General features: G+C 34.2%; 1 protein-coding gene across 1 annotated transcript; it reads left to right on the top strand.

Moving 5' to 3' along the window:
• The first annotated feature begins 243 nt into the window (after positions 1–243).
• LOC102802800 (uncharacterized) lies at positions 244–24,458 on the top strand. Its single transcript, XM_085496092.1, has 5 exons — positions 244–360; positions 568–643; positions 17,999–18,242; positions 19,031–19,144; positions 20,034–24,458. Exons 3-5 carry the CDS (start codon positions 18,113–18,115, stop codon positions 22,181–22,183), a joined length of 2,394 nt encoding a protein of 797 aa, XP_085352218.1. The 5' UTR covers positions 244–360; positions 568–643; positions 17,999–18,112; the 3' UTR covers positions 22,184–24,458.

The following is a 24,458-nucleotide window of genomic DNA, read 5'->3' as shown; positions in this document are numbered from 1 at the left end:
GGTAAATTTTAATTCCTGCGATTCTTGTATGTTCAAAAATATAATTGATTATAAAAGTATAATGTATCGTGTACTCTATAACATGCTGTCTTTCAGGGTTATACGTGATGGGATTATTTATTTGTTAGTATTGTTTTTGTGCTGCCATTAAGGATGTGAACACATGAGATGTATACCCTCCAGAAATTAGTAGATTGACCCACTAACAAAGACGTCATACATTTTTTAAATATTATAGAGCGTGTGGGTTTTAATTTGCATATCCGGAAAAAATTATCACTGCTGTTCTCATCAACGTTTCTCGTGCTTTTCATACCAAAGACGGTCGTCGATTGTTTTCCGCCACTGTTTTTATTTCAGGTAAGACAGTTAACGTCTTGCTTATTCAAATATACATCTCGTGGTGGGAACTATGTTGTCGGATGAGTACACTACTGAAATAAAATGGCTGTGTAAAGTGTACGTGCTCGTTCGACACTTATCAGCCCGCATTCAATAAGATTAGCGAGTCAATCTCCATATTCACTCGAATTTTTCGCCTCTAACACCGGTTATTTCATTCATCAGGTCTGCACTCTAAGGATCCGCGAAGTCGAGGATAGCACCGGTGTTATTTCTAGCAACTTCCACGCTCTCAAATCAGGCAAGTTCCTCGATTTTCATATTTTTCTCCATATTTAAATGCAGAAAAGGGGCCAGGCTGGGGATGTGTGCGTACGTGTAAATACGTGTACCGGCAAGATTGCTGTCGGAAATTTCAACCAATTTCACTCCAGCTCGTACAGCAAGCACGATTATAATATCGCCAACTCACAGTTGAAATAATTGTCAGAATAAACGCCGGATCGTGTTCGCCGCCGACGCCGTATTTCAATATTTGGGGATATTTAAACTGGCTTCTTTGTTTGTGAGCTAGGTCGATAGTTCACATTCACACTACCACGTATAGGTATATACTCAGTATGTTAATTTTTTTCTCCGAAATTTTATATTTTTGCTTTTACTATTTAAAAACGTTTAGATAAGTAAGATTTATATATTTTTTCAGGCAGTCCACATTTTTTTATTATTTTGTATATTATGTAAGCCTTTATTCTGTTTGTATTACTATGCTTGAATTAATGTAGAATGTAGAATAATTAATTTCTTTTAAGCTGAATTTCCGTATTTTAGTATCCATACTGTACATAAAATTGCTTTCCCCAAATACATAATATATCAATGCTCCATCTACCATACTTGATTGAATGCTATATCATAACTGTAATTTATTCATCCACTGTAATTTATACCAAAATTTCTGAAATCAATTCTGAGATTGGTATAAATCTCAAAAAATTTTATTGGGATTTCTTAATTTTTTCTTCATATTAATATATCCAATAGAAATGTATATTTGTTGCTGTTGATTTTTATTGGATTTGTTTCCAAAAGGTTCTTATTTTTAAATAAAAATCCCTCCCAGGGAGAGTGTGTTGCGAGTATTGCAATTCTTGTCTGTTGTCCACCAATTCTTTATTTAGTCTAGCTCAACCTATAGTTTATTCTATTTTAGTATAATTATTAATAATAACTACAATAATCAAAATAACAGAAATCAGTTTTTACTATTATGGTACTCTAGGACGATACTGTGATTTTAACAATATTTCACTTTGCCTGGCAAACACGTATCTCAAATAAAATAATTCTGTGTAATTTGTTTCATATTTTTCTCAAATAAATTAATCAAATGAGGATATTTTGTTTTGGTTTAAAACAGAAAATCAATTATAGATGCAGGATATTAGTACTTTTCTCAAACCTGGAAACTATTAAAATGGACGATTTAATAAAAAGTTGTTTTTAGTACTGCATCATAATAAAATTAAAATTCACAGGTTTTTTTTAGAATGCACATCAAAAAAAGGGGGCATTTCATGTATATTTGGGTTGTGATTACGACGAGACAACTTTTAAATCACATCTCTGTACAGAAGATCAGCCATTTTTAAAGGGGAAGTTTTCAATCCCAGGGATTGCACCAGACAGTCATAGAACACCATTGTTTACGCTGTTAATCTTTTGTTTTCCCATTTTAATTTTAACTTGCATAAGCGAATTTGCAGTGAGATTACACCCAGGAATCAATTAGTGTATTTTGTATGTAAGACACACAGATTGTAATGCCCCAGATGAAATGTGATTCAAAGAGGCTTTTCTGATTACGATTTCATTAATAAACTAAAGCTAAATCCAGTGTTCACATACTGCAAACAGTTTAATTTGCACTGCCGGTTTTCGTGGTTTGAAGATTTTATGGTATTTGTAAAGACAAAATTTAGCAAAGCTCAGAGAAATTTCCACAGCTATTTAAATTGTCATCGACTGGGATGATAGTTAAATAAAATTTCATAAAATTGAACATTTCCCAATTTCTGAGTTCGCAAGGACTTAATTTCGCTACTACAACTTTTTGTGATTTTCAAACTTTCCCCAGCCCACCAAACTCTCCACCTAACCTGATAATCCCCACCCCAAAACTAAATTAATATATAATGTTTACAGTCAATTGAAGAAAAAGAATTAATTTCCTATTGTCTGGAGGGTTCCCTGAATAAAACTTTACATACAATTATACCACCAATAGTCAGGTTTGACGATCTTTCTTTTTAAGATATTAGGTAGAGCTAATATAACTACATTGTAACTACTTAACTGGCTTCCATATTTTCAACATGAAACGGGGGGGGGGGACATTATGCACATATTGTTAATATTTTTTCAGATACATTCAGAATACTGTCAAACACTTTGAAATAGTTAGCTCAATGTACAAATTATCAGAAACTTAATTTAGCTAAAGTGTCAACAGTCTTATTGTGAGAAACAATATGCTAGCTAAAATAACATTCTGCTGTGACATATAGACTGATGTTTTCTTTATTAATTTTTTTGTTAATTTACAAAATTTGCAATGGTTTTGTCTTGGTTCAGTGGTGGCAAAAGCTTGTTGCCTAATTATAAATAATCATTGAACAACACCAAAAAGGGTCGACCCCCTACCCTGGATGAGTGTGCCACAGACTCGATGGGACTTCCCATGATTATTTTTGATTAGGCTACAAACCTTTGCTACCACTGGACCAAGTCAAAATCATTGCAAATTCCACTGGCAGAGATTCGTTCGCCAGGATAGCACATTAAATTGTCATTTGATAGAGAGATGGCCGCACAGCCCTGTCATGTAGTCCCAAACATGAATATGGCTTCTGTGTCAGCACTAGCACTTGCATTTTGAACATACAAGAAAAGTCAGGAGAGACAACAGTGACATTCAATGTCCAAAACTGTCGCCTGGCACAAAAACATTAATTAAAAAAAAAATTGTTGAACATGTATCCACTCAACCTTTTTTTTACATTTGAGTCCTTTGTACTGATCTCTTTCTACAGGTGTGACTTGTTACGTTTCAGTGAATTTATGGTGCAATATGTGAAGGTCTTGCATGTTTATGTGGTTTCTAGCAGTGCATAAGTATCCTAAGCAATTTACTAGTATTCAAAATGTATGAATTTCCAATAAAAGTAAAATTGTAGTTCATCACCTAATGTTCAAGAATCGTTCCTGGGGATGTCACAACAAAAGTTGAATTAAAAGCTATTTTTAAAAATCAATCTTTGTACATTCATGGAACGACTTCTTTCATGACAATGGCAATATTTCATGAAAATAAACAATTTATTCCCTAATTATCCATTTCATTATTTACCTGGCAGTTTTTATTTTGTTTTTTGTTGTACCCTCGTCATCCCGCATTGATGGATGAGATGTAATCATTAACATCACTGTCATAAATAAATTATGAGGTAGACACTTGTTATTATTATTTAGTTATGCATGAAACAGCAGGTGATTCACCTCTCTGCACTTTTCTGTACTAGTTGAATCAAAACCTGCAGAAAAAGCTGAATTTTATGTGTAAAAATCAACAAGCTATTCTGATTGGCCCATTTGTTGAGCAAATCAGGCGCATTCTTGTAAGTTGCTTCTTTACATTGAATTCTCTGTACATGCATTTCAAATCAAATCCCAGTGGGTAGGTCATGTGATCACTTGACTTGCTATGTGTATGTGGGGGGATGGCAAGCAATATAATTTTTTTTTAAATTTATGTATATGTTTATGCTGTATATATTACACCCAATTAATAACATTTTATGGCTTTTTATAGATCTGTTAGTTTTATTGCACTGACAATACTTTAAAAATAAATTGTTAAATTTCGACTTGCAAGTTGCATGTACCTTGATTCTTAGGGATTTTTGTGGTTTCTCGAAAGCGTTGTCAAGTGTAAGTTTTGCAAAATCCTGATGGAACTGGGAAACAAATTCTGCCCTTGTGTATGAAATATCAACCACAAAAATTACCTTGTATGGCATACATTGGTGCAAAGTAATTTCTGACTCTTTAAAAAAAAAAAAAACAGCTCACGACTCTTTTTAGAAGAAAAAAAAGCACTGCCTTTGCCATTCATGAACAGCTCTCACCTCTTTCTAAAATAGCACCTTGCCCTTTATAAAAAAGCAGAACATTTGACCCGTTATAAACATCTCTTGACCAGTGTGCTCTCTAACAGAGCTGTTTTTTTTTGTTAGATACTGCATCAAAACAGAATCCCCGGAATCAGCTGAAGTTGGTCTTAAAGAAAAAAATAAAATTGTATGCAACTGTGTAGATGACACAAGCAAAAACGTGGCTGTAGATTTACTTTGTATTTTCCTTTATTTTGTTCATAAAATGTGAATGTCATTTCACCTAATTACAAGCAAGATGTTTTTTATGTTCACTATATCAATGTACAATTTTCTGTTGTCATTAATTTGCCAATGAATTAGCATAACTCGTCGCGTTACAGCAAATCTTCGTAAATCACTGGCATGTCATATCAGCTCAGAGGGCACACTGCTTTCCAACCCTTCATGAGAAAATGCGGCTCCCAGCCCTTTTAAAAAAATCATAGTTGACCCTTTAGGAAAAAAAAAACTAAGTCTCTCGACTCTTTAAAAATAAAAAAAAAACAGTTCTCTACCCGATACAGTTCTTTCGACTCGTAAAATACAAAGAAAGGGTTTCTATTTTCTCTGTGCTATCATAATAGTGAAATGCTCAAAAAATTCCTGCATAATAAATAGTTCTATAATGTAATTGGAACATGCAAAATGTAATGTTAATTTATCACTTAAAACGTTTTTCTTTTGTTTTATTCACAATTTAATTTTATTCAAAAACATTGTTTGTCAAAAATGAAGATTTGTATATATATATATGCTTGCAAATACATATTGAAAATTAATACTAATGTAAAATAAATATCAGAATTTTCTTCGATCAGTTAGAAATTAATTTAATCTAGGGATGGACCAATAATTACGTGGGGTAGGTTATATACTTGGGGTTGGAAAAATCTGAACCAAAAATGTTATACTAAAACATGTTAAAAAAAAGACTTACTGGTGAAAAATAACGAAAGTAGAGAGTTTAAAATTTACGTACATTGTACCCTCTAGACATAACTGTTATATCCCTTATATCATTTTTGTGGTTTATGTATACCCTGCCGCAGTGCGATATATCCTCGGCTGACAACAATCAAATAGTAAAAATCAGCACTGTCATAGAAAATAGGAATAGATTGCGCAGTTCCACAGAGATCTAGGTATGATACATTGCCTGGACTTTGATCATTTGTCTGTGTGTATGTCTGAGCAATTCATAGATGTCTAAAAAAATATTTTCCAGCTTTGGAATTAATTTTTTTTAATCTGCAGCAGGTCGAATGAGGTCAGATTTGACTAAATAAATCATGTGCAGATTTATCACTTTCGATTAACCTGTCTAACACCTGTTTTGTCAGCTTGTCATGACAGTGGGGCTGAACAGTCAATGAGTGCAAGGTCATTATGTACCTTGTTATGGTATGAAATGCTTCCAAGGTCATAGACACTGGCAGTTTTTCAAAAGAAAAACTTCAGAAAAACAAATTTTACAGTGATTTATTTTGATGAGATGAACTGCCTCAGAATTATATTTTTTTTAATGTTTTCCCAGGCCTATTTGCCTACCAACAGCCGTGTAAGAGAGTTCCACCATAATAATAAATAATAATAATAAAGATAATTTATTGCATCCTTAGAAATACAGTGTTTCCATCAGTTTATAGCAACAAAAGTAAGATATTAAAAAACAAAATAACAAAATAACTATAGCAAATAATAAATGATAGATTTTAGTGTTTTTGTTAAGTATCTTTCTCGTTTCTCATTAAGAACGAGCTGTGTATAAATTCTCCAACAAGTTTGATTACATTTGTGTTAGAATTTTTCATTAAGTATGTAAATTTCTGTTGGTCAGTTTTTGTTTCATCAGGAAACTGTATATTTGAGAATATATCTATTCGCAGTGTGTGATATTTTGGGCATTTGATGAGGAGATGCATTTCATCTTCTATGTCTGCTAAAGTACATTGTTTACAAATCCTGTTTTCCAAAGAAATTTTAGGTTGGGTATGTCTACCCTTTTCTATTGCTAGGCTGTGATTACTTGTTCGGAATCTAGAGACAGAAATTCTATGTTTTAGATTCAGTATAATTAAGTAACTTTCAAAGTTGTAGTTTGTTTTGAATTGAGTATATGTTCTCAACTTAGGTTTATCCATAATTGTCTCCTTCCAGAATTCAATATATTTTTGTTTAATATTGTTTCCCATATGCTCTTGCTCGCCATCGAATAAGTGTTAACATTTTTTGTTTTTGTCTTCATGACAGCTTGGCAACCGTTGGTGTGATTTTATCCATCTGTGTCCATAACCTATAAATTGCTGCTTGAAATATTCAGGGTATGATTTTAAAGCATTCGTAAAAACAAAATTTTGCAAAAAGTCACCGACATGATGATCATAGTTCTGTGAATTTTTTTTTTTACAATGGCAAAATTTTGTAAATTTAACAGACTCTCAGAAGTCTTAAATGTGTGATTTTTGTCAAACTCAGAATTGTCAGCAATTGTCGACATTTTATTTTCACAGTGCTGAATTATCTAGTGTTATCATAATTTCTGATTTACATGTACTTTTTAAACCTTTTCACTACAAGTTCCCTTTTTTCATCACAAATTCACAAAATAGTCTGTGCTTTTCTTCAGGAATTTGCAATTTGATTTTTGTGAAAGGTGGAACAAGACTTCGGTGTTCCAGGCCGTAAAGGTTATTTTCTGATTTTGAGTGCTTTTTGTATCAAATGTTCTGATTGTTATACAAATTGCGTTGTCAAAGAGAGGCATGATTTTTAGTTTTTTATCCAGGTTAATTTAGTCAACATGCCCCTAAAACTTTTCATAAATTCACAAACTTTTGTCCTTTAAAAGATTTGAAATTATTTGACCTGAAGATACAAAGAAAGCACGAAACATGGCAAATGGCTGAAACTTATTTCGTCCCTAATGCGTATTCATGCTGTCGCCTAGCAACATAACATCACCCAATATGTGCTCTAATTATCATGCCTAGATGGATAATGATTTCTTGTTTGAAAGCCTTTTGTATCTGACGTAGTTTGACTAGTATGGTCTCAGTATTGTGCCCCAGGTATATATAGGGTGTTCCAAAAGAGATTTTGGATGGGTGGCCCTCCCAGAAATATGTTGTTCCATCCACTTTTGTTTTCATAAAGGTGAAGAAAAAAATGCCCTAATGCTCAAAAAAATTAAGAACGTGAAATTAAATCCACTGCTTTTATAGCAACTTTTATAGCAAAATGGGGTGTATTATAAATTTTTTTCTGATGAGATGTAACCGAAGAACGACAGTCTTATAAAAGAGATGTAACATTTAAAAATGTTACCTTATTAACCTTGTAGAGCCTGGAGATATTTTTTATCATTCATCCCATCCTAAGCCAGGTGTACAAGTTGTCAATAATTTCTTGCTGATTGCGGTTGATTTCTGTGATATTATCAAAACAGGAAATAATATCTTGCATCCTCCTAATATCATCTTTTGAGACAGGAAATTGATTTCATGTTGGCACAATTTGCAAATGGAAAGCCCTGCAGAAAACTTTCATAATTGCAAAAAAAAAAAAAATTATTAGTAACCTGAGTAGATTTATGAAATGTACACTTGCGAGCAAATAGAAATTTGTGCATTTAATAGTATTTTGTTTCATAGACTTTTACAAAATTTCTCTATTTAACATTTTAAAATATCAAGATATGAAAATGTATACATGTTACCTGTGGAAGTCTTAAATCTCTTAAAAAGGTCTCTGAACCTGCTTTGCTCGTTTTAGCGGTGCTATTTTATTTCCGCGTTAAAGTCTTAAATAGGAGAATATGCTGCTACAGTCTGAAAAAAAAACAATCCAGCAATTAAAAATTATCCTTAGTACTGTGAAGTACTTTATTTTCGCTTGGAATTCATTTTTGCTATTTGCGTTGAAGGAGTGATTCATTGAAAATAAAATCCAGCGAATGTACCGTTTTTCTTATATTCTACATTCAACTTGCCAAAATCAGTGAAAATAAATTCCATACAAAATACCCAAAAAGTCTTTTCAGCCAAAATTAATTTGAGCTAAAATAAATAATTTCACAGTATCTTTAACGATTGTGCTCAATTTTAAACTTTGGTTAGTATTTAACATTTTGTTGTCTTACCAATTCACGATAAATGCAATTGTTACTTATGGGCATCTACAGCAGAGTGTGAATTTCAGAGACATCAAAGATATTTGTCTTGATGCCCAACAAGTTTTCCTTGATGCCTCGTGATATTTCTTGTATTGTTCCTATTAGGCAAGTCAATTTGACAATTTTAGCCTTGAAAATGGGTGGTGTTGTGATTGTAAATTCAAGCCAATGGCAAGTTTTTTGTTTTATCTATTAGACTAAGTATGTATTTGTTTTTCTTCTTGTTTTTTTGTTTACTTTAGAGTTGACTACAGTTCCTTGACTTTAAAATACCTTGTAAATTCAAACAAAACAAGAAACTGTTTGTACCATGGCAGTCTCTGGCAATGTATCAAATGAGAGGCACTGGTTTGTAGGTCAGAACAAGCCACTGTGAGGCACTGGTTTGTAGGTCTGACCCAGACACTGCGAGGCACTAGTTTGTAGGTCTGAACAAGCCACTGCGAGGCACTGGTTTGTAGGTCTGAACAAGCCACTGCGAGGCACTGGTTTGTAGGTCTGAACAAGCCACTGCGAGGCACTGGTTTGTAGGTCTGAACAAGCCACTGTGAGGCACTGGTTTGTAGGTCTGAACAAGCCACTGCGAGGCACTGGTTGGTAGGTCTGAACTAGACATTGCGAGGCACTGGTTTGTAGATCTGAACCAGACACTGCGAGGCACTGGTTCGCAGGTCTCAACCAGACACTGCAAGAGAATGGTTTCTCAGTTAGTGTTTAACTTAACACGTGGTATATTATTCAGACCAAGTTTACTGTATGTATACAAACTCATTGTTTGGTTCACTTGCAATACTAATTGTTAAATGGGAACAACTTTCAGTTTTTAAATTCCATACAAGCATATAGTAATGCACTAATGGACTTGCACCAAGGATAAATAAAACAGTTGTACCCACACTGGCTAATACTACATTGTTTTCACTCTCAATTATTGACCCGTTTAGCCACATGACCAAAAGGGAGATGTCATTAACCTATGAACTTCATAATGTTTTATTTTCAGATTAATGCCACCGAGCAATAATCACAAACTCATTCTACATGTATTATTTTTTTGGCCAAATCTTATCAGGAAAAGGAATTAACATTTAATGTCTTCGAAAATTCAAATTGCAGTTTCTATTTATACCTCAGCCCTTTGAGAATCAGCCTTTGTCGCCTTTCACTCACGAATTAATGCATGCATATTTTTAAACATTTTTACCCAGACGTGTAGTCAATAGGAAATTCCGTCTGTTTGGTCTAAAATTATCAAAATTGTACATTTTGTAGAAAAATACATAAAAATAACTGAAATCAACATATTGCCTATTTTTATGAATTTTTCTAAATTTTAACAGGGAAATATTATGGCCCTTGTAAGGTTGATTAAACATTACATTTTATTGGTGTCTAACTACAGTTTCTGAGGATGATGACTCTAACTTTACAGATTACCACTATCTATAAAGTTTCATGGTTTGAAATGTGCCTTATTCATTGGTGGTCAAAAATAGTCCAGTATTGATTTATGCAAAATACTAGTACCCTCAAATTGTCAGGAAGTGCATGTGGTGAATAGTTTTGTAGTAGTGAAAATTTCACTAGGGATTTCCTGCACACAGTATTCCTTTCAAATCTACTCAAATTTACCCTCAAGTTAAAGGGACATCTCCATTTATTGCTAATCTCGCAACAATTTTTCTTTCTGGATTAAAATTACAATAGATAAAAAAAGATTAACATAAACAATAGTATCCCATGATTCCTTGGTGCAATACCTGGGTTTGGCAGGTTTTCTTTTAAAGCATATATACCGTACACAAGGCAGAATTCCAAAAAAACAAAAACAAAAAAAAACAAGCTGCTCTCTGATTGGTCTAACTGTTAGGTGTTAAGTTCAGGTAGCCAATCAGACAAAATCTTGGAAGTAGCTTGGCATAACTTGACCTTCAATTTAACCTTCACAGGGTACACAATATGCACAGTTGTTTTGGATACCATCTCTGGAACACCTACCTATGTCATTAAAAACAATTGAACATATGGTGTTCTGCTAAGTGGAAATGCCTCCACTCGCACCATATGGTGTTTTACATTGTGTATTCAAAATGAAGGCAATGCTGGTTGTTTTATATCATTTCCAAATCCAGATTTTGTTTTTAGATTGAATACTAAATTTTGTTGGTGTCCAACATGTTTGTCTTTCCATTTATCTGCATTTTTTTTTAGAAAATTTAAATATGAAAATGTTTATATTCCTATGATACAAGGTCAAGGTTGACAGTGAAAGTGAATCCTTTGAGGACCAGAGTCAACTTTTAACTTTTTTCAAAATATAAAACAATTCTTTTCAATATTTTAATATATACAAGGTAAGACCAGTAGCAAATAAGAAGTTGTGCCTATCTAGTCCAAAAATATCCAAAAAAATATGGACAAATGCATAAAATAGGCAAAGTGTTGTAGAAACTGTTGCACTACAGGAACAAGTTAATTTGCATAATTTATGCGAGTTAGTTTTCAAATTCAGTGACAATATATGCCAAGGTTACCATTAGCAACATATGATCCATGTGAACCAAACCTACTTTGCATTCCATTGAAATTCATGTCACACATGTTCCATTCACTGTATTCATGATTAATTTGCTTTTGTTTAGTCCCAGCCATGTCAAGCAATTTGTATTAGACAGGTGATCAAAGTTATTACCATGTATGACATAAATCTACTGTTTTCTGCCAAATTTTTGCAACATTTCATGTATTTCAAAGTATTTTTCTATAATTTGGTTATAAAGTTTTGTTTATAAAGCTGTTAAAATTCGGCCAAGTCATATAAATGCTGAATGTAAATGTGTTGAAAAGTTTCATTAAGTGAATAACAAAGAGCAAATAGAGAGACGTATCTGAAATTGTTTCCATGGTTGAGCTCAATTCTGGAAGTTATTTTGAATTAAAAATTGAACAAGATACATACAATTAAGGTTCAAAATACAGAAATGAATTCCTGAGTTAAAAGTTTATTTGTGAATCAACTGGATCCATCTTTGAAAACAGCCCACTGCAAAGCATCGTATTTTTACTAGAGACAAATATAATTTTGAGACAATCCAAGTTAATTGTAAAATTTATCGCATGGAACACTTGTTGAATTTCATCAATGTTTGAATATCATGTAAACAAGTTGTAATGTTACTATTAGACCCATACCGAACTCAAAGTTACACCACCACCCTTTAAATCATCAAATAATAATTTTACTATAAAACACATCTTCTTAAGCTTACAATTGCATGTTACTTAAAGGGAGGTGGTCGTCACGCTGAAACTTGTGTTGATAAACATTGATTTTCCCACAATCCAATGCACTCTTTTGATGAAAATCACAAGTATGTACTTTGACCTGGGTGCAACATGTAATAATTATTGCTGGTGACTCCTTCGATCCCCTCCAATCACCAAAGAAATTATCCAGTTAAAGCCATCTTTGTTTATACGAGTCCCATATCTTATGCATGCATGGCGTGACAATCACTGCACTTCAACTGGTAAAATGAGTTTTCTGTAGCTCAAGATGTCGCTATCTCAACTAAAGTGTAATCTCACAAAGATTTTAACCTCTATTAAATTTTTGCTGGTATTTGATTTCACTATTTCAAGCATATTCAGTTTTTAAATAAATTTTTTTTTGCCAGTAAAACCATGATTTTTTAGCTCCGCTGTTGACTTTGTCGAGCGAAGCTGATACAAGTGATTATTCATCTGTGTCCGCATCAACTTTTTATTTTTTGGCTTCTTCTTGAAAACTACAAGTCTGATTGCTTTGATACTTGGTGTATATGTACATTCAGTAAACCTCTTAGCTTTGTTCAATTCATGATGATACCTTCAATTCTAATTTTTCTTCTTTGGTAAAAACTGATATTTCGACTTCTTGTTGAAAACCGCAAGTCTGATTGCTTTGAAATTATACATATAGGTACCTCAGGTCGACCTTTCTCAGATTTGTTCAATTCGTGATGATATCTTCAATTCTTTATTTGAAATGTGCATTGCCAATAGTGAGGCTATCTCAGTGGAAAGATTGTTTGTAATTTCATATGCTAATGTACATTCAATACAGAGGATTCAGTTGTTAGAGAAAAAAGAATTTTTTTTACTGGAAATAAGGTAACTTTCAGATAAATATAAATTGTATGTGCATGTAATTGTGCATTATTGTGAATATTTGATACAAGTTTGACCTTTCTAAATATAGCCCCTGAACATGAATACCATAAAATAGGTGTAAATTTGTGTATTTTTATAACGTTATTGTTTTATCACATGATATGAAATCAAATTAAAATTCAGGACATTTACAAATTTCTCCCTTGTCATTCAGATTCTAGATTTGGTTGCTAGGCAATAAAATGTCCGGAAATCCATTAAAAGGAAACCATAAAGACAGTTGCCATGGAAACCAATGATTTTTGCTTCTAGCTTTTTAACGTTGAAATGGATTCTTCTTTCATTGATGTGGCTCCTGGCAATATTAAGCGCATCACTGTACACTGTAACTCGCACCCAAATGGTGCTAATGTTTTGTAATACTGATTCTTCAAAACATGGAGTCGTTGACTCTCGCCAACTTTACAGGTGTGTGTAGTCATTAGCAATGCAATGAAATTGTGACAATTTATGAATAAATCTCATCGTAATAATAAATAGGTCAAGCCAAATTGTGATTTTCAGCCAAAATTAATCTTATCTAAAATGAGCTGCTGTAAACCTTCTAGTTCTTGATGGCTATTTTAGCAAACAAGTATACATATAGTTAATTCATGCTGTAGTAAAAACTTTATTACTTAAGGTAGAAGCCTACCGTACTCATGATTTCAAATACCCAGAATTTATTCATTTTCCAATAAATTGTACTTCCGGGCAATATAAGGATATTGACTTATAAAAAGTTTAGGGTCACCCCCTCAAATTTCAAGTAAAGTGATGGTTATATTTTAGTGGATAGTGGCCATTTTGGCAGTATTATAATGCTTTTACCATAGGTTCCTATGGCAGAGATATTATGCAATATCTCAAATTGTAGCCTGATTAAATAGGCTGAAAATAAATATTATATATTGCGAATAATGAATGACTTTTTGTTCTCAATTATTTTAAAAAATAGGGTTTTAAAATGTAACAAATAATACATTTTTTTTTAACATTGTGCTCTATGGAATTGTTCGAAAAATAATAATTTTTAGCTCTGCTTTCGACTTTGTCAAGCGAAGCTTATCATATGAGTGATTGTCCGTCATCGTCTGTGTCAATGTTTTACTTTTTCGACTTCTTCTTGAAAACTACTTGCATGAATGCTTTGATACTTGGTGTATATGTACCTTGGGTAGACCTCTCTTAGGTTTGTTCATTTCATGTTGATATCTTCAATTTGCTAATTTTTTGTGAATAATTTTGTCATTTTTGGTAAAAAGTGATAATTTCGACTTCGTGTTAAAAACTACAAGTCCAATTGCTTTGATATTACATATGTAGGTACTACATGTGGACCTCTCTCAGATTTGTTCATTTTGTAATGATATCTTCAATTCTCTAATTTTGGTGAAGATTTTTGTCATTTTTGGTAAAAAGTGATATTTTCGACTTCTTGTTAAAAAGTCTGATTGCTTTGATACTATACATATTGTTCATTTTCTAATGATATCTTCTGTTTTTTAATTGAAATGTACATTGCTAACAGCGGCCGACAGGCTGCTTGTTTAAAAAATATTAGGACAAGTTTCCTAAAAATAAGTCACTGTAACACACAAAGGAAAGCTGTTTCATGGTGCCATGAGACAATAGCTTCACCGTTTTACACAATAAACCAATGAACATTGTCAGGCGATTTATGACCAACTTTCTCAAATATTATAAATATATAAGTTGACTTGAGGTGCTGCTTAAATTATGTGTTAAGACAAACTTGTTAAAATGGCATTGTTGAGATGTTATTGATTCAGTGTGGGTCCCATCATGTGTAATACAGTGCTTCTAAAATGCATTATTCATGGAAAATTGAAACGTGCTCTGCATGGCCAATTCCCTACAAATGTTCATGTGATTTTGGAAGCTACTGAAAATCATCACAAGACAGTCTGTTCATTGCTTCAATAGGGGAGTTACAAGCAAAGACACCAACATGGCTTTCTATATACTGACTGTATTTTCAAAAAAATTACAGTTACAGAACTAGGCTCAAAGATTCATTGTTTTATCTACGGCTGACTGCTTGCTTGCTTCCTTCCTTCCTTGCTTTTCAGTACTGCTGTATTATGCTTGTTGCTATCACCCTTGGTATTATAAAAACACTTGTTTGTGAGAATAGATCGTCATGGTGATTTAAGTATTGGTCATGGCATTGCATAGTGTGTGGTGTCCCCACCTGTATGTATGTGCAAAGTACTGTTTTGCATAGCCTTAGTAGTTAGGGGGGGTTGGGTTATATATATTTGCATTTAAATGAACTGTTAAGTGTACCAGAATTAATTTGTTCCGGCATTCACTCTGGCTGTGAATTTTTTGTATTCATTTCAGTGTACGTGTGTTTTTTTTTTGTATTCAGTTGTGAAGCTCAGGTATTGCCTTTTTTGGCTCTGAATTTCCAGCTTTTTGTAAGGTTTTCTTTGTCTTAGATTTTGGTTAGATGGTTTCCTCTCTCCTTTTGGTGCCATTTATAGATTCTGTTATGGAGGTTTAAGTTTATAAGTATTCTTCATGCCTTCATCATGGGTTAATGGGAAACCTGAAAATGAAAAATACATTGAGTCACTGTAAAGTTTGAAATGTCATGGTAAGGAACATAATGATAAATTTGCATTTTTGATTTGATATTATACATATATGTACCTCAGGTAGACCTCTCTCAGATTTGTTGATTTTGTGATATCTTCAATTCGGTAATTTTGATAAATATTTTTGTCATTGTTGGTAAAAAGTGATATTTTCAAATTCTTGTTAAAAACAGCAAGTCTGATTGTTTTTATACTATACATATTGTTCATTTCTAATGATATCTCCAGTTCTTTAATAATTGAAATGTGCATTGCTAACAGCAGAGCTATCTCAGCCGACAGGCTGCTTGTTTTGTATTCAGTTGTGAAGCTCAGATCTTGCCTTTGTTTAGTACTGAATTTCTAGCGTTTTGTAAAGGTTTTCTTCATCTTTGTTTTTGAGTGGATGGTTTGCATTTTGGCTCTATTTTTTCCACTGTAAAATTCTCTTCATATAATTTTGCTTTGTAACGTGGTAATAAAAAGTTGATGCAATTGATATAAATCCTAATACATTTAATTTTGTTAGTCTAGTGGGATGATAATTTATTATTATATACAATGGGAGTTCTCTCCCATAATGCAATTCTCCAAGGCTTGACTGATACTCCCATTGGTGGCGTAGTTGAGAATGAAGAAACAGCATTTAGTCAATGATTGGCCCACACCTTAATGCAAGCACATATGTGAAGGAACATGCTCAGTAGTAAAAATATGAATTCAGCTTGAACTCTTAGTATGCAAATGACAAAACATTGTCATTTGTTATGCTAATTTTATGCAACTTATGCCACAGAGTAATCTGAGTAAAGCAATGTTGAGAAATAAATTACTGCAAGTAATTCTAGAATTTCTGTCTTTAATACTGTCAGTGATTTTTAAATTAGGTAATGTTCGTAACACAAAAAAAAACTTTTTTCTTTTCTCCACTTAAATTGGTCATCACTATACCAATTTTTTGAGCATTGCATCTTTGAATTCAATTTACATGTATTTCATGATTTGAAATGTGGAGTAATCACTAAGTGTAGATTGTGTGCATTTTGTTTGTGTGTAAATACTACTTACATAAAAAAAACATGTGTATTAATATACTGTTTGTATGAATAAAAATGATTTTACATTATTTTCTTTTTCTACTTTCATTTACGGTATGAGAATCCCTTCAGCAACCTCTGCATTCAGACAGGCCATGTCACTTTAACTGCTGCATCATGTGTTGCCATGACAATGCCGTGATTCCTCCATTAGGAGTTATTTCAGTATAAATTTGTTAACCTTTCTGAGGATATTTCTGTGAACCTCGCTGGGTGTACAAAATATTTAGTTCATGCGAGGTTATTTTAGAAATGAGAATATTTTTGTTACTGTTCACCTCATCAACCATGTTCTCTGTCATTAGTAAAATTAAGATTTTTTTCTCAAATATATAATGATGAATTAGTAAAATTGCATTATGATGTATATGGTTTCTGTTCTCAATTATCACATTTACTTACACTCCAAAAGAAATTTAAAAATCACCTTTCTACTGTTAAATACACCTTGCACACAGTGAATCTTTTGTCAATGGCTGTCTTTGAAAATTTGATTTGGTATTCTGAGAATAATTCAGACAGTCGGTTATGAAGATAGCTCACAACTTTGCAAAACACTTCTGTGTTTGTTTTGTTCTAGTCCTGATGCCATCACTTGACAAATTGAGCTCTGTGTATGACTCACTAATTAGTCTTATGTTTTGACCTCCGTGCGTGCGTGCGTGCGTGCGTGTATGCGTGTATGCGTGTGTGTGTGTGTGTGTGTGTGTGTGTGTGTGCGTGCCTGTGTCTGTGCGTGCGTCTGGACCTGTATCTTAGAAATGCCTGGACCAATCACAATCAAACTTCACACATACATCATACATGATATTGTACATATGCACGTCAATTTGTTTCACGATCTGATTCAAAATTGCGCTTCACCCTCTTCTAGTATGATAATGGAATGACTAAACTGTGCGCATGTTATTGCAGGATCCATAGCGTTGGGAAAATCCTTTGGAAGTCTTTGGGTTTTTTGAGGTCTGGAAAGTATTTGAGTGTCTTTAAATTACACGAAAAATAAAAAAATCTTTGAAAAGTCTTTAAATTTCTTCATAATTATTAATTCATTTTAGAAAGGCTTGTTTTATCCAGGGAACTACTATATTCTCAGAACTTTGATGAGCTTTGGTGATGATGTTGGCCTGAATTAAGGGTCAAAATGTCTTGGAGGTGGGGATGCAAGGAAGTTTGGGAAAAGGTCTGAAAAAGTCTTGGAAATCATTTGGCTCTTGGTGCTATGGACCCTGTATTGTAACGGTGCCGTCAAGTCTACATTGGACAAACCCAGAGTTATTTTGCTAACTAACTTACTGAATAATTCTGAGAATAGCTGTAACAGATTTCACTGGATCATTTAGGTACAAATATTAATTAATGTTTTGTTTGTTTTTACAGATTGAGCCGTCCACAGTAATGCCAATCTATAGGTGATATCAACTCAACTGTCTAGATAACGTGTAGTGAGTAGTGACATTTCGTATCCATACCCAAGAGTACAATCAAATCAATATGTTGAAACGTAAACATTCCGACTGTAGTCCAACAAGATCAGATGACACGCCGGAGACCACACCATCATCAGAGTTTGAAGAATCCAGTTGTGACAGTATGTGTGGTAGCGGAGCTTCAGGAAGTACAGGTACTTGTGGTGTTTATTTGTTTTTTTTTGCATAGTAATGTAAAATCTGTATTAAAAGCTTCTATTAAAATGGTACAATGCAAGAGAGGGGGATGCGCATATGAGAAATGGTGAATTTTTGGTTCTCAATTGCTCAAAAAGAATGGAAGCGACTTCTATTAGCGATGCAGATTCTAATACAGATTTTACGGTAGTTGACTTCTTTGTTCTTCAGTTCATATTTTAGACCTGATGTTACAATGGTTAATGTGTCTTCTCAGTGTCGGAGATTTCAAATTTGACTCCCTTGGTCTGCTGTCCACACAGCTGTGAAAAAAAATGGTGCACACTGCCTGCTTGCCAGGTGCTCCCATTCAGGATTTGGAATTTGGTCCAGTCAGGAGGGGGATGTAAATCTGACGCTTCAGTTTCTGTTCTCGTTAAACGTGAAAATTCACAGCATCCTTGTCACAGTGAGTAGGGGATTACCGCGTGATGTCTGGAACTTGCCCTTATTTGGAGATTCAGTCTCATCAGTTATCCTCAAAATTAATTTTAAAAATATAAAAAAATACTAGTGTTATTTTACTTTAACCTGAGAACATTCATAGTATTTTATTAGTGTGTTGGTAGTACTCTGGCTCATTTCAGACACTTAAAAACAAAAACACCTCAAAACAAGAATTGATTTGACATTTTCTACAAAAGTATGAATCAACAAAAATGCAGCTCATGTCCCTTTATGTCGGTGTTTATATTCGGTATGTTTTAGTTTTGTGTAACTTCACCACCCTTTTTTGCGATTGCAGAACCAACTGTGAAGAAAAAGAAGAAAAATGTGCAATTCAACGGTGTTACAGTATTTTATTTTCGAAGGTCTCAAGGCTTCACGTGTGTACCCAGTCAAGGCGGCTCCACCCTTGGTAAGTTTCTATCAAAGTCTGACTTTTAGCATATGTACTTCAAAATGTACCTGGCTCTTGCTTTTATTTTAAATTTTGTTGAATTCATTGGAGTTGAGGTTCTGAGTACTTTAGGAAAAATATTTGTTTTGCAATCTGATACAATTTTTTCTCTGAGATTGCTTGCTTGATTGTCAAGCGCAGTACAATGTTCTACATAATGTATTTCGGTTACACATTACATACATTTTAGTGATTCAACAAAATATGCTCAGCCAGTTACCAGAAATGACTGATCGCATCACAGTACTATTTAGCCAAAAGTACACACACACTCCTGGATCACTGCAAGTGATAGACTTTGGCATTAACTACAGAATAGCGACAATGCCTAATTGTCGATGATTATTCATTTTCATAATTTGATGGTTTAATGGCGTTCATGGGAACAACATTTTGTAAAAGTTTTGACAACAAATATTTGCAACAATAATTGCAATTTTCACTGAGTGTCAACAATTCTCTTCGTTTACTGAATACTACAGAGCTTTATCTTGACAGAGGTATCAAAGGTCATTGCCTTGGTGCAATTTCATATTTGTTTTATAATTATACTTGGCTTTAAAAAATGGGTGAATCACAACTCCAAAGTATATATTTGTTACTATGGTTCCCAGGATTGAAGCGTCTCGCGGAAAGTCACAAAATGTATTTTTGTTATGCCAAGCCAACATAATATGTCAACATTCACTTATATTGAAATTACATTATTGTACTATAACTATGAAAATGAAAAAAAGTGAGATGCTTTCATTTTGATTATTTAATGTACAGTAGTAATTTGTTCTTCCCACAACCAGTGATGTGACGAACAACACCACGTTAATCTAAGTTGTGTCCCACTTTACAGGTATGGCCAATAGTCATGACAATATCTTCCACTTCAGTCTAAATGAATTTGCTATGGAACAGGAGCGTGTACACAAGGAGATGCTGAAAGATCAAATTAGACAACGAAGACGACAACAAGCTTTAAAATTCCGTAATGGGGAAACATCACTAGATGAGGAAGAGGAAGACGATGACGAAGACAGCAATACAGAGGAAGAGATTGATAAACTTAATATTAATGACTATTACTTTCTACAACCTGTGCCAACCAAAAAGCGGAGAATTCTCCTCCGATCAGCCGGTGTGAAGAAAATAGACAGTACTGAAAAACGAGACTGTAAGCTCATACGTATATCTCGTGAGGTTTGTGGGTGTGATTGTAAGGTGTACTGTGATCCCGAAACGTGTGCGTGTAGTCTTGCTAATATCAAGTGTCAAGTGGACCGTTTATCGTTTCCTTGCGGCTGCAGTAAAGATGGTTGCGGTAATCTGCAAGGACGAATAGAGTTCAACCCAGTGCGGGTTCGGACACACTTTATCCATACGCTAATGAGGCTTGATATGGAGAGCAATCAGAATGATCTGACGTCAGTCGGTGACAATGCAGACAACAGAATATTGTCGTCTGATAACTATATGAACTCCATTGGCTCGCATGATGTGCAAAATGGAAATTCAGAAGTCGGTATTTATCACAATCAGAATTCCATATATGGTGGTGATAACAGCCAGGTGTACACCCACCAATACCATGCCGAAGATACCTCTTACCGAATTGCAGACGGTCCAATGTCGTATCACGGCCAGGATAATGTACAGGTGGAGATCACATCGCAGCAGAATGACGCACTTCCACGAGTGTTGCATTTTAATGACTGCGAGGAAGATAATAACGAGATGCAAGATCAATATGGTGTCAGTCTACCGTCTTTAACTTATAACAGTAGTTCCAGTAGTAGTAGCGGCACCAGTAGCTCGGATGAAAGCTTTACAGATTGCAGTTCCCAGGACAGTTTCAACTACGATAGTCAAACTTATCAGGGCTCGTCAGCTTATGAATTAGAATTAGGAACCTTTGATGAGAACACAAACCAAGAAATGTGTATGGTTGGATCAACGAGCACGGGAAACTTCTCTAACAGCCAATCAGATGACAGCACTCCAAATTATGCTAATTTGATGAGCTCCAGTAGTAGTTGCGTTGTTTCCACGCCAAGTCAATCGTGTAGCAGTCTGACTGGATTCAATAATCCGACAGCGAGTATCGGTTCTGGCATGTTAACCGACAGCCATTCTTATTCCTGTGTTAGCAGCTCCCACACTGGTCAAGAATTGAACCAAGGATACGTTTCGCAAAATCATCAGGTTTATGGTTCGAGTTTCACTCACTTGAGCAATACTGACGCATTCAACACTGCATCTTCGCAAGACAGTGGCATATTTGCTGCCTGCGAGCCCAGTGAAAACGTGACGTCTTCACAGAACGGTATTTTCAAAAGTCAAAATTTCCACACCACGGACATGACTGATTATCCCAGTGGCCCAGCACGATCTGACGCAGTGTGTTCCAGCCAGGGTGATCTGTACAGGAGTTCGGTCTTGCGTGATGGTTTGGGACCGGACTCGTGCGCTTCTACCAGCCACAATGAAATCTATCATCACTTTTCTCAAGATGCCATCAATAGTAATGATAACGCCTCGTACTTGAATTTGACCAATACATCCCAAAATGAAGCTGTCTGCGTTGAAAATGACCTGTATCAAAGCACACAGGAAGAAGCAGTGTGTTCTCAACAAGGTGATTTGTACGCTAGTCAATCAGATGCTGGTATCAGCTCATTGGAAGAGGCTGGCAGTTCAGAAAGTGACAAAAGTGATAGTGGTAATGACAATATCGTTTCTACGTCAACGTCCGATGTTTGTGATTCTGAAATTTCCTTAGAGATGTCAACTGAGAAATTACCGAACGAAACTGAGAATTCCACTTCCAACGCTGAAAATTGCAGCAATACCTTGCAGCCCATCCAGAACTCGGATAGTGAAGCTGACCTTCCAACGACTGCCACTGAAGTCAAGCGCGAATTTGAGTTAATAGAGTCGCTACCACATCAGAATTTTGGAGAAGCCATTAAAACCTCCATGATGGAAACAGTTGATGTTAGTGTCTAATTTTCTGGTTATGTTCATACCATTTCCCAAATGCCAGACTTGGGCGGTTCACTTTCCCGTCAAGATTTAGTTCAGAATTGGTGCATATATTAATATGTTATTTATATTTGAAGTATTTTGTAACAAAATGGAGGCCAGACTGTGAATGAGAACTTTTCTAAAATTATGAAAAAAGGTATCAAGTGGACAAATTTCATCTTGGCCTGCCCTGCCCTGCCCTGCATGTGCTGTTAGGTTCATATCTACTGCACCAGACAGAATACCTTGAAACTATTAAAATTCAGTTTTACGGCCATTTAATAGTGCATTGATGCTGCATATTTTATGTAAAATACCTTGTAATTACCTTGTTTCTAGTTAAATCAGGAACCAGCAATATTTTTGAGAAAAAGAATGTTTTCAGTCCATTTTGCTGCCTAAAATCATGATCATAAAGATGTAAGTTATGTTGTTGACCTTGTAAGACAAAATTTCAATAATTTGTCTGACAGATATTTTTGTCTTCATAAATTATTTTAAAATGATGCTTTTTCTGCCAGTTTACAAATATTACGATGTCCTTCCATCTTGGAAATGTTAATTATTCCATACTTACCCGAGGTGATTTGCTGAATTTCGATCGGGAAAAAATTATTTAATGCACCTCCTGAATTCTATTTAGCACGTGGAATAGTGATTAATGATAATATTGCTGAAATAACCAAGCATTGAGTTGTCTTGTTGCTGAGAAATTGTGACAGTGTCGATCTCTCAAACAAAAAGGGGGATATACTATATGCGGATATTTAGTATTTTAAATTCAGCTTTGTGTTTGTACTAAACATGTTATATATTGAAGGCATCCATGTTGCCTTTAAAATTTTACAACACGTTGTAAAATATGAAAAACGTATTTTTTATCCAGACATCGATTAAGACAGGACAAAATAAGAGTTTGTGTAATCTTAGTGTTCTTACCAGACGCATTTGATTAACTCGTGAAAAAACTACTTGAATGACTGGTTTTGAAATTCTCGCTCCTTTCTATTGACACTGCACATACTCGGCAACAAGTAGATTCTGTTGGTTAACATCTGTTGGATCTTAATAGAACTAGTAAAACCTTGTCTTTTTTTTTCTCCCTCGCCTGCTTTTTTTATTACTGTGAACCAATTAATTTTCACTGCTTTTTTCAGGATTTAATGATGAAACAGCATTCTGGGAATCAAAATTTGATCGCAGTTGCTTAGACTGAAATTTTCTCTTTTCCAAAATTTCATGATTTTCACTGAATTGTGAAAATTTGTCTCACAAAATTAATTTGGTTTACAGTATTCATATATCCATACCAGAATTTTTCTAAATATGAAATATAATATTAATTTTCAAATTCTTTATCAGAAAGTTTTAGTATTTATAGTGTTATTCGAGAAATATTTCTTCTCGCCAAATTTGTGCGTTGTTTTGAGTAAGTTCCGATAGGGCAAGACAGTATGAATATTTTGTCCATATATTTTGTAAGCTTATTTAAATTTTGCAGGACCTTGTCTCTACATGTGTCGCTAAATATTGCACAACACAGAACACCAATAATTTCATTACTATTGGTGTATATATTATATATACGTGTGCAATTCATGAAATGCCGTAGTTTATACAGCGAGTTAAGAGAGACTTTGTAATATTCAGTGTTACCTTTATTGTGATTGGTTGATGGCCAAGCCATGCATATTTATTAGCCAATAAATAACTTTGTAAGCAAGTGTTTCACCCTGATTGGGTTGTGACCAGGTGTTGCGTTTTGATCGATTGGTGCATTGAAACTTGCCAGTTGTCGAGCATTATTTTTATTATTATCCAATAACTGCAGTTTCTTTGAGTATTTTCAACAGTTTTCTGAAAATGGCAACCTACATTTTGTAACTGGTCATCAACGTGGAGAGTAGTTAATTGATTGGCTCCTGGGCACAGCCTGAGAACCAATCAGATTCCAATGCTCTTTCCATCGGTGGATTATCACAAGAAAAAGATGCGCTTTCCAATTATGTCATTTTTCAGAAACTGCCTGCTCAACACACTAATTTATTAATCACAATTTAAATATAAAAAAAAGTTATTTATTTACTGGCTTGAACATTGTGAGAACATATATTTTGAAAGTCTAAATAACAGTACACAAAATTAAAAATTTATCAAAGGTCATGATCGAGTATGGAGTTGGACAGTCTGCATGTAACCAGTTCATCGTCGAGCAGTTTTCCTTCATGCAATAAAATTTGTGCGAGTAACTGAAAAA

The sequence above is a fragment of the Saccoglossus kowalevskii genome, chromosome 22 (assembly GCF_978046115.1).
Source record: "Saccoglossus kowalevskii chromosome 22, keSacKowa6.1, whole genome shotgun sequence".
Lineage (NCBI taxonomy): Eukaryota > Metazoa > Hemichordata > Enteropneusta > Harrimaniidae > Saccoglossus > Saccoglossus kowalevskii.
This window is presented reverse-complemented; position numbering and strand designations above follow the sequence as displayed.

Coding starts and splice junctions, on each gene's coding strand:
- LOC102802800 (XM_085496092.1), top strand. CDS start 18,113: ATGTTGAAACGTAAACATTCCGACTGTAGTCCAACAAGATCAGATGAC. Junction 18,243..19,030: donor CGGAGCTTCAGGAAGTACAG/GTACTTGTGGTG, acceptor TTGCGATTGCAG/AACCAACTGTGAAGAAAAAG. Junction 19,145..20,033: donor TCAAGGCGGCTCCACCCTTG/GTAAGTTTCTAT, acceptor CCCACTTTACAG/GTATGGCCAATAGTCATGAC.